The 15321-nt window shown below is 48.7% G+C and overlaps 1 protein-coding gene across 1 annotated transcript in view; it reads right to left on the reverse strand.

Annotated features, from left to right (window-relative positions):
* Nucleotides 1-15321, reverse strand: part of ds (dachsous cadherin-related 1) — a 228881-nt gene that overhangs the window by 58176 nt on the left and 155384 nt on the right. The window contains exon 15 of the mRNA XM_075882295.1: nt 14057-14383. Coding sequence (XP_075738410.1) covers nt 14057-14383 — 327 coding nt within the window. The remainder of the gene's footprint in view (nt 1-14056; nt 14384-15321) is intronic.

A 15321-nucleotide genomic window follows, 5' to 3' on the forward strand; every position in this document is an offset into this window, starting at 1 on the left:
CCACCTTACAAAGCTGATATCTTCTTGCAACTGCCTCTTCTGCACCTAGGCTGGATGCTGGGTGGATGCCGATTGTTGTCAAGCAACTTGTTAGGCCTAAGGCCTAATGTGCAATCGCCTGTCACACAGGACACAACTAGGTGGATCATGGTGTTAAGGTGTCACACCCTGTTTCCCTCATTTTTTTGTCTTGCGATGCACAGGTTAAGAAAACTTATATGTTCAGATCCTGATCCTAAACATGTTGACAGAAATTTGTCTGGCTTCTACAGCACAGACCGGCGAACGTGAATCAGTTCCTAAGAACAATGCCTCCGATCTACGTGCACAGCCTCCGAAACGTGAAGGAAAGAGAAGGACAGAGTCTAGGACAAGGTGCGTCGACGCTTTCCTGAGCATTTCAGTCACCCCTGAGGAAGGGACGAAGTTGGCCTTGAAACGTCTGATTTTTTTAGATGCGGAAGCATCTTATACTCGCGCCTTGTAGTGCGCCGTCCGCACCGCTTCTCGAACATTCGACAGCTAACGCGCGCGCATGCGCCGTCGCGCCATCGCCCACCATCTGTGCCGCGCGCGCTTCTCCTTCGAAAACATTCGACAGCTGACAGCGCATGCGCCGTCGCGCCGTCGCTATCTGTGCCGCGCGCGCGCTTCTCCTTCGAGAACATTCAACAGCTGACAGTGCATGCGCCGTCGCGCTGTATATATACTCAAGGTCGGCGCTCGCTCGCTCAGTTGCCGCTCGTCGGTTGGTTTGTACGACGCGTCGACGTCCAAGGTCGCGGTGAAATGAATTCCAACGAATCCACAAACACAATGATCGACGTCCCTTCGACCAGCGCCATCCTTTCGCATACGTGTGTACGTGTTCACTCATTTAACACCCCCTCCTACAACCACGTTAACCAATTTAGCCATCGACCCAAGTAAGTCGCAATTTAACACCCCATTTCACAACCACGTTAACCAATTTAGCCATCGACCCAAGTAAGTCGCACTTTAACACCCCGTTAACCAATTATATGCTCCGCATCCTCCTCAGTATTCCCCCGAGGGAAGCTGCGGGCAATTTTTTAAGATTGTGGCTGGAGGCAATTCAACTTTCTTAATTTTCTACCCAGCCAGACATACTTCAGTCAAAATGTTTACATTTAAGTCTTTACGAACTGACTTTGGTCAGAAGACGGCGCTCCTCACAAAACGTTAGGTTTGCGGGGCACGAGGCATTATGACCTACTGGGCTCATCTCGACTTCTTGAGGACCTGCCAGAAGATGAACGCAGTACCACGAAGCCTTCAGCTCAAACGCATGGTGCACACGACAGAGGGCAACAAGATCGTCGCAAGCTCGACGGCGCCTGCTAAACACCAGAATCCTTGAATGCCACAGCGTGATCAAGAAGAATGAATTAGACCTGTTCTTCCTCCGACGGCAGCTACAACATTGTCTGCCCAACATCTTTCTGTCATATGAAGAATTCACACGAAATGTGGCTGCAACAACAGCTAAGAAGCAACAAGCTACTCACAAAAGCAAGGTCGCGATGCTTCAAGGAAAATGCCACCGCAGTTTGGTCAACGAGAAATTCATCGTCAAGAAGAAAAATGCCATCGCAGTTTGGTCAACGAGAAATTCATCATCAACCTGTCCTACAGGCAACTCTTCCTGACAGAGTACGACGTGCTGGCAAAGGGACACACTTTCAACGCGACTACAACGTGTCCGCCCCTACTAAAGATCATTGCGGCTACAAAGGAAAGCATGAGAAGACTTGACAGGGGCATTCAAGAAAACATTCGTCTCAAGGCCATCGGTATACTATCAAAAATAGAAAAACGGCGTGAGCACAACATGTCGAGAGAGGAGAGCAGTGCGATTTGTGAGCTCCAAAATGATGGGAAGATTGTCATCCTCCCGGCCGAGAAAGGCAACGCGATGGTCCTACTGGTCAGGAAGGTGTATGACGACAAAGTTCAGGATCTGATCCGAAGCTCAGCCTACAAAAAGCTGACGAAAGACCCCACACCTAGAGTCCAAAGGGAACTGAATAACCTTCTGGCAGACACCTTTAAAGGACACGCAGAGGCAAGAACCATCTACCTACAGCTCATCTGTAGGAACGACTCTGCACCAGATTTTCCCGGGCTTTTTCTAAAGATCCATAAGCCCACCATCCCGCTCCATCCAATCATAAATTTTACATCTTCTCCACTCTGTACACTGTCCCAGTATCTCCACCGGATTCTGACGCCACTTGCGAGCAAAACACCAATCCACACACGTAGACTGCTTTTTAATCATAAAGAGGACAGTGGTAGACAACTTCTTCAAACATCTTAACTTCGTCGACGAGGCAATCCAGTTCACGGTGGAAACGAAACGAGACGGAGCGCTATCGTTCCTTGATGTTTTAATACGATGTCAAAGCGAGCGCGTGACCTTCTCAGCGTACAGAAAAGCAAAGCACACTGGAAGGTACTTGCTCTTCACTTCAATCACCCCACTGCCCACAAAGCTACCGTGGTGTCGGCGCTACTTTCGGGAGCAAGAGCCATCTGCATGTCAGAAGGGGAAAGAAAGAGAGAAGAAGAGTGGGTTATAACCGAGCTTAGAAGGAACGAATACACGGCAGCTTTCATTCACTCTGTGGCATGCCGCATTTTCAGAGGTCAACCACCCCACTGCGAAACCGATCTAGCGAACGACAGACTTGACCCCCCTCCCTCACTTGCCACACTGCCGGCTACAATGGGACCAAAGAGACCAGCCCCAACCAAAGTTGGTAAATTGCGGCCGTCTCTACGAGCTGCCGTTGTCATTTTCCGCATGTCCCAAAAAACAGGGTGATCGACATTGCTGGGCTTTATCACAGAAGCGTCAATGGTAGTAGCACGGACCGTTGATATCAGGTTGCAGCGATAAGATAGTGTTACGGCCATGGCATTGCGAATGACGGCGCTGTTGTGCGGTAAGATGTTCACCCAGGTGTTGCTGAATGGAGGAAAGCCGCTGATCGATGTCATCAATACAGCGCGCAAGCTCTGTGGTGTTCAGCAGTGCGGTGACAATTTGGATGATGGGCTACAACAGTGGCAAGGAGACCTCGACGACACGATCAGCAATATCCCCAAGTTTGTCGAGAGGTAGTCTGACCTAAGCCTGCAGAATTGCCTGGGCATGCGGCAGGAGTCGTTGGAGCCAAAGCGATAGCAGGAAAGAATCCTGGAACAAGTTGCCCGCGAGCGCACGCATGTGTCGCAGGAGCTTTACGCACGCATGTGTGAAGCTTTACGCTCAGCAAGCTCTACAGAGTGCAGTTGTTGTAAGTTCTTATCTTCTGAGAGTGACAAGCGGCAGAGAAGTGCAGTCTTCAGGTGTTCGTACAGGTTGGCCGTTGGTGGGTTGGCAAGAATATCCCAAACCTCGTTGGCGTAACATGCGTCCAGGTGGGCAACAATGTAATCGTAGTGGGTCCGGTCTTGCGTGATGTGTGCCAATCAGAACTAGGCTTTGACCTGAGCAAACAAAACCTCGGGTGAATCGACCCAAAACAGCAGAAGCTTGACAGGAATACACCAGGAAGCAGCGAGCGAGATAGCTTCTGTAGGAGCTCTGACATCCTCAGTGGAGCCGGTAGGCAGTGCCTCATTTGAGTAGGCATTGCGAGATTGCTGGGTCTGCAGTTCAAGTTGAAGCTGTTGCACTTAAATTTGGAAAGAGGTGAGGGCTTTAGAATAGGCCATGGTGTTGTGGTTAGTTAGTTTTCCAGGTCACCTGATGTGGGATGCTGGGTCGATAAAGAACGGATCCCGACATAAAACGTAACAATCGTTATTAACGTGGTTGCAGCAGCAGGGCAAGCATGCTGATGCTGCGCTCAAACAGTTAGAGAAACAATCGAGAAACCCAGCTTGACAGCTCGGGTTTTATAACAACCAGTGGTGACATAAGCCTCCGGTGGAGCTGCGGTGGCGCTGTTACTTATCGGAAGCGTGTTGCAGCAAGTGGCCGTGTCACTCCGGGCTATCCAATGATGAGACGGAAGCTATGCAGGCTCGTGCACACTGGTCACCACTGGGTTATTAGTTTATTGTGGGTAAAGTTGCAGTTATTTTGCAGTTATATTGTTGTTTGTACATTCGTATATATTTTAGAGTGCCGCTTGTTTTTCTTGATAAATGTTCATTTTCTGAGTCTAACTAAGTCCATCGCGTGAGCCCAACACTCATTAATCCGTGACATTTGTGCATTTCTAATGCACCTGGGCTTAAAAGCTTTGCCAATTATGAGTAACAGCAGCTTCTCTTCCCCTGTGGCATTTGCCCGAGAACAGTGACCTCGTCTTTTCGTTGTTTTACTCCCGAGTATGCTCCGCCTTTTGGTGTGAAGGTCAGCTTGGCAAAATTTTATAATAGAGTGATGCCACGTCAAGGTCGAAAATGTCGCTGTCGGTGTAGCTCTCCTGCAAATCGGCGAGCTGACTGCTGCGCAAATTGTCTGCAGTGGCTGCGTCAACAGTGCTGCTCTCGCTGTGCACTGACTTGAACACCAGACTGTTCCTTTTTTTTTTTTTTTGGAGGGGTCAAACCAGCCACTGCTGCAACTAAAGTCCGTGTGCCCCATTTGCAAGGCCAGAGCGTCTGCCTTCTGCATGGTTACTGCTGTGGTGACGAGAAAGTTGGCCGCCCTGGCATTTCGCAGCCATACCATAAGCACCGCTTCAACATCTAGGAACTTTGATCCTCGAACCTCCTTCCACTGGCTGGAGAAGCTCTGCTGAAATCCATTCAACCCCTTCCACTTGTTTTTCAGCATCGTCGAAAATGTAGACAAAGGGATGCCAAATTCTGGCGCGATGCTCGATTTCGTTGGACTTCTTTTCTCCACTTCCTTAATTAGGGCAACCTTTTTTTCTAGCATTAGCAACTTGCACTGCTTTGACGTCATGCTTGCCACACTCACGCTAAGTTGCCGCTCCTCACAGTAAGCGAAAAATCTGTACCGCTCGGTTCGCGCAAATGAACGAAAATCACACCTCAGGGAAAATCATGTGTGCTGCACAAAGCGAACGAGACAAACTAGGCCAAGCGTGGGCAGAGGGCCTCCCTGCTCGGCGCATGTGTCAAATGATGTGCCACAGTGTTGCTTGACAAAATTGATTTGTCGCTAGGCTGAGACTTCGCGCACTTCGAGCTCATGGAAGGCATCGACGTAGTGGCAGGCATAGCTAAATAAGAAAAAAATCGCCGGACTCCAGGTGTAGCAGCATTGCACGAATCTTGTGAAATAGTCCGGCGGCAGAATTCTCGCTCCACTCCCAGTCAAGATTATGACTTATCCGCAATTCGACCCAAAAATACTTCGAGATAAAGGGAAAAATATACATAAGACATGTAAAAAAATGTTCGATGCTGGGGAAAACTTCGATTTAGCCGATTTTTCGAGATATGAGAGTTCGAGTTAACGAAGTATTACTGTACTTGGGAGCAGCTTTCAAAGACAATGCTGTGAGGAATGACAGGAAGTACCAGGGATTGGGTGTGGTTGACAGTCAAGGAACGAGGTGGCACGCGAGTGGGGTTGTGTGTGGATCTCTGAGTCTGCGTGTAGTTGATGGTCAAGGAACGAGGTGGTGCGCAAATCTCACGTAAACAGTGAAGGGGCGCGCGGGAAGCGGGACGCGAGCAGGCGGGATGTGGCCCGGAGAATAAATGGTTGTGTGAGCGTGGTTGCCTGTCGTCAAGTGTATCGTGCATGCCAAGTGGGGGCATGATTGGGATCGACATGGCGACTGAAACGAACAGCGTGAACGTGCCAGAAGAGCTGCTGCAGCAATTGCTTGGACAAACAAACGGCTCCGCCATACAGCGTGAGCAAACCGCGGCTGCCGCTAGACAAAGGCTTATGAGAGCGGAGCCCATGCCTGCAGGTGCCATGACATCAGCAGCGGCGGCAATCCAGCCGGTGATTGGCTGTGCTCCCCGGGGCCTCGGGAATGCCAGCAGTGCCCCCCCCCCCTCCCCCGGTTTACTGGATTCGGCGACAAGTATTCACCCGAAGAATTCCTGGACCTCCTCGAGACCTTCTGCTTGGTGACAGGTGTCGCCGCCGACAAAAGGCTTACACATGTTGTGCCCACTGCGCTGGAGGGGAGCGTAAAGTTGCGGCTGCGCTTCATCAAATCGCTTGCGTTTTGGGAGGATTTCACGGTGGCATTCGTTGCGGAATTTTCGTCTATTGATGCCAAGCGGCGCCTGAGCCAGGAGCTGGAGCTCTGCACCCAGCACTTTAAAGAAAGCTTAAAGGAATTCATTTACACGATCATGGAATTTAATGACAGGATAGGCGGTGAAGTGTCAGACGCAGGAAAAATAGACTGTGTGTTGCGGCAGATGCATCCGCAACTCCAGAATTTGGTGGAGGGCAAGCAGTTTGCAAATCCCGCGGAGCTGGCAAATCCCGCGAAGCTGGCAAAGGCCGCTGATGGCCTCATGAAGCATTATTGGAGACGATTCGAGTACAAACTACCGCCAACTCCAACCGATCAAGTTGCGAGAGACCTTGCCTTCCAGCCTGCTGTGAATGCGGCTGTCCTGATTGGCCTGTCAGGAGCGTAGCTCGGAGTAATGACGGCAGCTGCGGCGCCGTTCCACGTGGGCCGCGAGTTCCCTTCATGTCGGCGTAACAGTGGGGCCATCAGTGCAACAGAATCGGGCATATCCGCTCCCAGTGCCTGGGAAATGGGAGACGGTAGGTGCTACTCTGGCAAGCACCTATGAGACAGCGCAGCGGTAGCGGCTGTGGCCGGCAACAAGGAGCCTCTCCTGCAGGTGTAGATTGGGCGGACTACATTCCTGGCCCTACTAGATACAGGGTCAAGTGTGAGTTTGCTTGGTACGCCAGCAGCAAGTGTAGCGACGAGACGGGCGCCAAACCTAAGTTACAAGAAAGAGCTGTTCGACTGGCCACTGGTTGGTCTCAGTCAAGCTCATCCTCAAAGTGCAAGATACATTGGGCCTCAAGCAACCGCATCCAATGATTTTGTGTGTGCCAGATTTGTGTCGGGACATTGTGCTTGGCAGAGACTTTTTGACTGTAATAGGCATGTCCATACATGTGGCGTTGTCGGAGTGGACTATTAGAACAGATCCGCAGCGCATTGTGCCTTTTGCTAAGCATAACAAGAATATAACCGCCGCACTCACGATAGAAAATAGTAAATTTTATTGCTTGCGGGGTCTATTTGAAGAAGTTCTTCAGGTCCCTGGCTTTGGAAACGCTATTCCAGCTGAAGACATACCAACCCCGAATAAGGTGCTTGATGACTTCTCTCATTTGTTTACTATTATTCCTGGATGTATCAACCTCACTCAGTATTGCATTGACACTGGAGATGGTGCACCCTTGAGATGCAAGCTGCGTCCAGTAAATGCAAAAAAACAGATCATTGAAGACTGTGTGCCCCAGTGCTCGTTGCCAAGAAATCTGGTGGCCACCGGTTTGCTGTGAACTATCGGCCGTTAAATGCACGCACTCGCATACCTACCAACCCAATGCCCCGAACAGACTGGCTGCTAGCACAATTGTGCAATGCAATGTGGTTTTTGAGCTTTGACCTTTCCCAGTGTTTTTTTCAGATATCCGTGTCTGAGGCTGACATAGTGAAAACAGCCTTCATCTGCCAGCAGGGCACATTTGAGTTCACGAGAATGCCCTTTGGGGTGGCTGGTGGCCCGGCAGCTTTTCAAACCCTGATGGATCAGTTGTTGCACGGAATCAATCATAGCTTCACCATGACTTCTGGATGATGTGTGGCAGCTTGGGCTAGTTGGTATGGCATCATGATGTCTTCGTTTACTCTGAAGATCTTGAGAGTCATGTTGAGCCTGTTAGATGAAGGTGTTGCGGCGCATTGACAATGCTGGCCTTACGATTACCCCAATAAAATGCAGGTCTGCCATTAGCCCCTTAAGTTCTCGGGCCACGTCATCTCCCCTGGGCAGTGCAGACCAGATGAGGAAAAAGTGCGGGCGATGCTGGATTGTCCGCGACCCAGCACGATTAAACAACCGCAGGCTTTCCTGGGACTTGCTGGTTATGACCGCAGCTTCATACCGTATTTCTCACTGACGGCGCATCCACTCACTGTCCTTCTGAACTAAAGCGAGCCATGGCAGTGGGATGAGTGTCAAGAGGAAGACTTCGCTGCGCTCAAACAGTCCTTGGCTCACGATGCAATTATGAGCCTTCCAGATCTAAATCGACCCTTTGTGACGGATGCAAGCGGCATTGGCATTGCAGCTGTGCTACTGCAGGCTGGCCCCGACGGACTAGTCAGTTTCCTTCATTAGCAGGGTTCTCACAGAAGCCGAAAGCAACTATACTGTCCAGGAGTGGGAATGCCTTACAGTGGTGTGGGCTGTGGACTAATTCGGGGCGTATCTTGAGTTTACAAACTTTGAGATACACTGCGAGCACTTGTGCCTATCGTGGATGTTCATCACCGACCAAGCTTCGCCCAGGGTCAAATGCTTGGTCCTCCGGTTGCAGGGTTCCAATTGCCGAATCAGGCCCAGACAGGGGCTGGCAAATATACCTGCAGATGCCCTGAGTAGAGCACCCTTCAATGTGAGGACTGTCCCAGTGACAGCTTTCACGAGAAGCTGCTTCCTATTGATGCACAAGACCCTGGAGGCAAAATAATGTTTGAGCAAGTGGCAGTTGCCTTGGAAGATAATACGACTGCTTTAAGAGACACCGTGCAACTTGTACAAGAGCAGGCTCGTGACAGCCGTTTTTCAAAACAGAAAACTGTGGTCCAGGGAGTTAAGCTTCCAAATTCACACCCTGATCATCGCCTTCTCCATGATTTGGCAGAAACAACAGAACTAGAGCCAAGTGACCTGCTTGTTCACCAAAAAGGCAACAAGAAGGTACCATGGCTGCCCTCTCACCTCCGGCACCTGGCATTAAAATGGTGCATGACCATCCCACTGCGGCCTACACTGAATTTTTCTAAACCTTGAGACGTGTAGCGGCATGATTTGTCTGGCTGGGCATGCGAACAGACATATCGAGGTACACTCAAGCCTCATTATAACAAAGTTGAAGGGGAGCCACAATTATTTCGTTATATCCATTAATTCGTTATATCGATTATAACAGTTTGTGGCAATGTATGCTCAGATGGGCGCACACCTATAAGCACGCAAAAAAGGAAACCGCCTTGCGGCCCGATGTACCGCTACGCGACCACGTGTACCACGAAAAATAAACTCAGTCGAATCTCATTAATTCTAACTTTCGGCTAACTCGAACTCATGCTGAGGTCCCGTCAAAGCTATGTGTATACCAATGGGCAAAAACACCCTGTAATTCGAACGCGCAAGCACTTGCGACGGTTACTTGGAACATACCGCGCTTTGAAAATGCGCTCAGTACCATACCGCGCGAAGGAAAGAAAAGACTGTGGCAGATTGTTTGCTCTCTCTCAAATGCCGATCTGCGACGCGCCTGTTCCACACCGTCTCTGCACATAGAGACCCTTCTCCTTTCAAGGCCGCGCGCGGAAAGAGAAAAAAAAAAAACAAGAACGCTGTCACGGAGAGTCCTCCTTTCTCGGTGCAGAGGGTAGCACGGAGACGCATGGTAGCAGCGGAGACGCAGTCGCTGCCGTCATGAGAGGAAAATTGCTTTGCACTGTGGCGCCGCTTCTCGGTCATGTGACCCACTGAGAGCTTCCTCAATTCTCTCTGCTAGCTGTGTGAGGAGGAAGGCTCTCTTGGCCACGCGGAGTGTGGCTGTAAGGTCAGCGCGGGAGTTTTGAAAGAGCCGCGCTGAACGAGTGTCAAACTCCGCAGAAAACGATATACGTAATTACTCGAATCTAACGCGCACCTTTTTCCCGGTTAAGCGAGTTCTAAAATCGCATGCGCGTTAGAATCGAGTACGAACGAAAAAATTACGGTCAATCTATTGCCATCGGCAAATCCAAAATGGCCGCCCCCTACGTGCGTCGGCATCCCTCTAGCCACCCTATCGGCATGGCGCGTTGGCCATTTCTGCCTATGTGTTACCCATGTGCGGCACTTCGTACGTGTGCTGAGGAGTTCGTCATCTAGTAGTGCATTAGCATCGACGGCGTGGAAGGGCCGACTCCAAAAACTCTACGAGTGCATCACGATGCCGCTTTTAAAAGAAAAGTCATCGCGTGTGCAGAAACGGGCGGAAATCGGGCCGCATCGCGGTCGTTCGGAGTTCCCGAAACGTGCGTGCGGGACCGGCGAAAACAAAAGCAAAGCTTCACGCAAAGGCTTCAGTGGACCACAGCAGGGTCGGTTTCCGCAAATTAAAGAGCTGCTCGGCGAGTATGTGCTTGAGCAGCGAGCGGCACAGCGGCCCGTGACGACAGAACTGCTCCAAGTGCGGGCTATGCAATTAGTCTTAGAAAAAGGTCTAATGCGGAGCCAGTTTAAAGCGAGCAGGTGCTGGCTAACTAGCTTTATGAAGAGGAAAGGCTTTTCCCTCCGAAGGAGAACATGCATATGCGAAAAGTTTTGCGGAGGAGTACGATGAAAAGCTTCACAGTTTTCAGAGTTTCGTCTTAAACTTGCGGCGCAACAACGGCTACCTGCTTGGGCAAATCGGGAATGCCGATCAGACGCCTCTTTACTTCGACATGCCTGGCACCACAACCGTCGAGAAGGGGGCGAAGCTAGTTCGCGTGCTTACATCGGTCCACGGTAAAACTAGTGACAGCAATGCTCTGTTACACGTCAGATGGGCACAAGCTTCGCCCGTACCTCATATTTAAATGGAAGACGCTCCCGAAAGGAGTCGTTTTTTCGAGTGGTGTGATCGTGCGGGCCAGCGAGAAAAATGGGTGCGCGTTGCAATCGATGTCTTACGTTTTTTTTTTTTTTCGCTGTGGAAATCGGGTGCGCGTTACAATCGAGGGCGCGGTAGAATCGAGTAAATACAGTACTTAACACACTACAAACGTTTTTTTTATAGACTATTTGATAGACTAATTTAGTATGTTATATCCACTTACCAGTCAATTTTACTTCATTACGAGGTTTAAAATGCATGGTTCTCAATAGAGTTTAAGGGGAATTTCATTTACTTCATTATATCCATTATTTTGTTATATCCCGTTACAATATAACGAGGTTTGAGTGTATGTGTAGGGCTGTGCTATATGTCAGTGCACAAAAGCTCGATGGAAAAAGCCTGAAGGCCTGATGAACAGCTTAGCGTCGACGTTATTGAAACCTTGCCGTCTACACCTCACTGCCACAAATACTTGCCCATAGCCATTGACAAGTTCACCAAGTTCCCAGAGCTGTTCTCTCTGCGAGCAGCAACCAGTACAAAAATACTGGAGTGTATGGTAGAAGTCCTTTGTCGCCATGGCACACCAGTGGAAATCACCAGTGACAAGGGGAAGCCCTTCATCAGCACATTATGGCGCAACCTTTTGAAACACTGAGGAATCAGGGATCGGCATACTGTGCCTTACCCGGTAGGCCAGCTAGACAGATAGTGGAAGGTCATAATAGCATGATTACACAGTGCCTACGAGCCTACTGCAGTAACGACGAAGACTGGGACCGTCATATACATGAGATCAGCTTTGCCATGCCTACTGCAGGGAGTGTAGTCACCGGATATACTCCAGCATTGCTTTGTTACAGCAAAGAGCTGTGCACTCTGTGGGAACCTGCAGGGCACAAGGAAAAGACAGAACCTCCAGAGGCAGCGCACCATGCCCTTGCTGCAGAACTTCAGCAGTGCCTTGGAGAAGCTCTGAAGTACACTAAGAAGCATCAAGCAGCAGCCTGGCAGACCCAGAGGTCAACTTATGACCGTCATCGACAGTCAACAACCATCAGAGAAGGTGACCTTGTGCTCTTGGACACTCATACCTTGAGTAATGTAGCCAAAGGTGTTTCGGCCAAGTTGGCATCGCGGCAAGGTGGACCTTATTATGTGGTCAGGCAGGTTGATGAAAATGACTTCAACCCCGAGTGATCCTGTCACACGGAATCGTCGAACCATTGCCTATGCTGATCAGTCAGTACTGTAACATGAACCATTGCTTCTCCCTTCCACCCCGAATTCACAATTCGAGGGGGGGGAGAGTTGTGAGGAATAAGAGAGAGTTTCAAGGGGTGGGGTGCGGTTGATGGTCGTGGAACAAGGTGGCACGTGAGCGGGGTTGTGTGTGGATCTCTGAGGTTGTGTGTAGTTGACGGTCGAAGAACGACGTAGCGCGCGAGTGTCACGTGAACAGTGAAGAGGCGCGCGGGAAGTGGGACGCGGGCCATCGGGATGTGGCATGGAGATTAAATGGTTGTGTGAGTGTAGTTGCCTGTCATTAAGTGTATTGTTGTGCCTGACAATGTAAGTAAAGTGTAACGTTGTAAGTGTAACGTTGTGCGTGGCACACAGGGTCCAAACAGCTTGCACCCACAGTCAATCTGTACTTAAGTTGATCTATCCCCTACTTTCTGAGCAGAGCCTTTCTGAAGTTCAAGTAATTAAAATTGCATGCGCAACCACTATTGATTCTGATGGAGGTCACGTTTTGCAAAAAAAAAAACAAGGCTAAATAACATTGATTAGATATTCGAGTATGTTCAAGAATATCGTCATCAGATTAGAGGGTGTGTGGGTACCATCCAAAAAGAAATTCCTTTTCTGAGATAGCAGCTACAGTTAATCCTGGATATAACAAAATTAATAAAAGTTAAAAAGAAAACAAAGTGGCCGCAAATCGGGATTCTCACACCAGCAACTAACAGCGAGCTTTGAGAAGTACTAATTATAACTTACTTCAACAAAAAAAGCACAGGTTCAACACAAGGCAAGATTTACTTGAGACACAAAAAAGTGCAAGCAAATAGTCGAGAATTAGAATACCATACGCAAAGCTTGTGGCCGTTGCGGGTATAGTGGTAGCGTTCGTCACTCAACAGGAGCCCTCAAAAGGTAAGCTAGGACGTCGTGATGGCTATTTAACAGAATCATCGGCAGTTTCCTTCTCAAGAAATAAAGTTTATCATAAATCTCAATCTTAGGCACACGGCAGATCCAACACGTCTTGGTGGCTTTCAGCCGCCGTCACCAACAGCGAACACAAAACTCGTCGACTCCAAAGGGCTTACCGGGGGCCCTGTTGCCGTTGTTTAGTGTATGACCAATCACTTTCAACTTGAAAACAGCCGGGTGGCTTCAGTATTGCGCCATAACGTGACAAGATTACCGACACAACATACAAAACATGCCGCAACGCGCAGTTGCCACTTTGGCTTGGCTTGGATTCGATTGAATCTCTGTGCAATAATAGCACGCTTGATGCTTAAAAGATGGCGCCAGATGGTATGTGCTATCATCATCAATGTCTGGAACGAGCAGATGACATTATTACAGCAATTTTCGGGGGTGCGACAATTATTAGAGGAAAAAAAAAAGAAATCTTATTTTTGTTGAGCGATGTCGGGGGTGCGAGAATCATGTGAGCGTGCGAATTATGCGAGTAATTATGGTACAGTAATATCCACTCACGATGCGTGCAGTCAACATTACTTTTGATTCCAAAACCAGCTGGTGGCACAGCAATGGATGCAAATTACACAAAAAAGACCCTTTTAAAACAGCATGGCACAGGTTTTCCACCACTGGGTGGTGAATAAGCAATTATGTGGGCACAAGTGAACCTCATTCTCCACAAACACCAGCTGACGCACTTGGATGTGCAATCGGAACTAAGTATACGCACTGGCACTATTTTTTCGACAAACCCTGAAGGCAGATATTCAGTGAGTGCATTGCATGACCTCGATTCCCACAATGTGTGAAACTTGCCAGAATTTTTATTTTCCGTCAATGTGGTATTGAGAATTGAAAAAAATTTGTTGTCACAGTGTAGTAGGTTTTGACTGTACAAAAGATTTCATGTCATGTGTGAGAAGAACCTTCTTGCTATGTGTAACCAAGGCAAGCACTATTCTCGGAAAAAGTGAATTGCTGCTCAGTGATTTATAAACTCACCTGTGATGGAGTACAAAATACGAGCGTTGGGACCTTCATCACGGTCCCAAGCAACCAGGGTGTGCAACTCTGGTGGTCCATTCTCCGGGACAGCGAGCCCTCGGCATGAGTCGTCAAACTCGGGGCTCTGGTCATTGACATCCAGGAGCCGCACTAGCACCAGGCAGCTGTCAACCTGATTCTGGTCGTCAGTCACAAACATGACAAACTCGTGCTGCACCTGCACCTCTCGGTCAAGCAGTGCCAAGGTACGCACCACACCCGTGTGTGCATCCACACCAAAGTGGCCTCCACCAGTGGGAAGACTGTATGACAAATTTCTTCCTCCTGCGTGAAACAAAAGGTTGTTGACATACGGGGTTATAGCGGGCTACAGCCTAAAGAGGCTCTCAAGCTTTGCCTTCAAGACGAAACACAATAGTGCAATAATCACTAGCATGGGTTCGCTTCTCAATTGTCATTTCAGCTGTGCTGAAAGAGAAGGACTGTCTGTGCGGATAACATAGGCTTTTTCAAAGTATTCTAGAACGCCTACTGCCCTTTACATCTCAATTCTTCCTTACACAAATTGATAGAATACTTCCTACCAACGGAAGGCAACACGAGCACCTGTGCATCTGGCCACTTTGTTGATGCTGTAGTCACCATTAATAATGCCCGAGTGCTTTTTCATAGGCAAAACTTCGACCGCCCCCCCCCCCCCCCCTTGTTACACTATTCATGTGCGGTGAAATTATACTCCTCTGCTGTACCAAATTACATGTGACACTTCTTGCACTATTGAATGTGGCTTTTTTTTTTTTCCAAAGTGCTTTTGAGAAAGAGCATGGCACTTTCTATGCTTCATAAGCACCTTAAATTTTCTGCTTGCTGGTGTCTAATGTTGTCATGGTGTCTCATGTAGACACATTCCATCATAAAAGTGGGTAGGCAATCGCTGTTCACTAGAAATGAAAAAGACAACAATTAGCCCAATAGAAGCTGACAGCTTTTGTGAATCTGAACCACTTTTTTTTACATGCCGTAGAAAACTGAGCAGGTAGGAAAGAACAAGCACATGGTGAATTTATGTTCAAAGCAAATTAAATAGTAATTTTATTCAAATTCAATTTGAATAATATATAGCAAACAAAAATCAGCATACTCATCATGACTTAAGTAACCTGCACAGTACTTTTTTTTTAGGTGATACAAAGCCTTTGCAAATGCCATTCTGTCTGGTTCAAAGGAAGTGACGGTAATATGTTCATTTAACCTTGAAGTAG

Source organism: Rhipicephalus microplus, chromosome 2 (assembly GCF_043290135.1).
Source record: "Rhipicephalus microplus isolate Deutch F79 chromosome 2, USDA_Rmic, whole genome shotgun sequence".
Taxonomy (NCBI): Eukaryota; Metazoa; Arthropoda; class Arachnida; order Ixodida; family Ixodidae; genus Rhipicephalus; species Rhipicephalus microplus.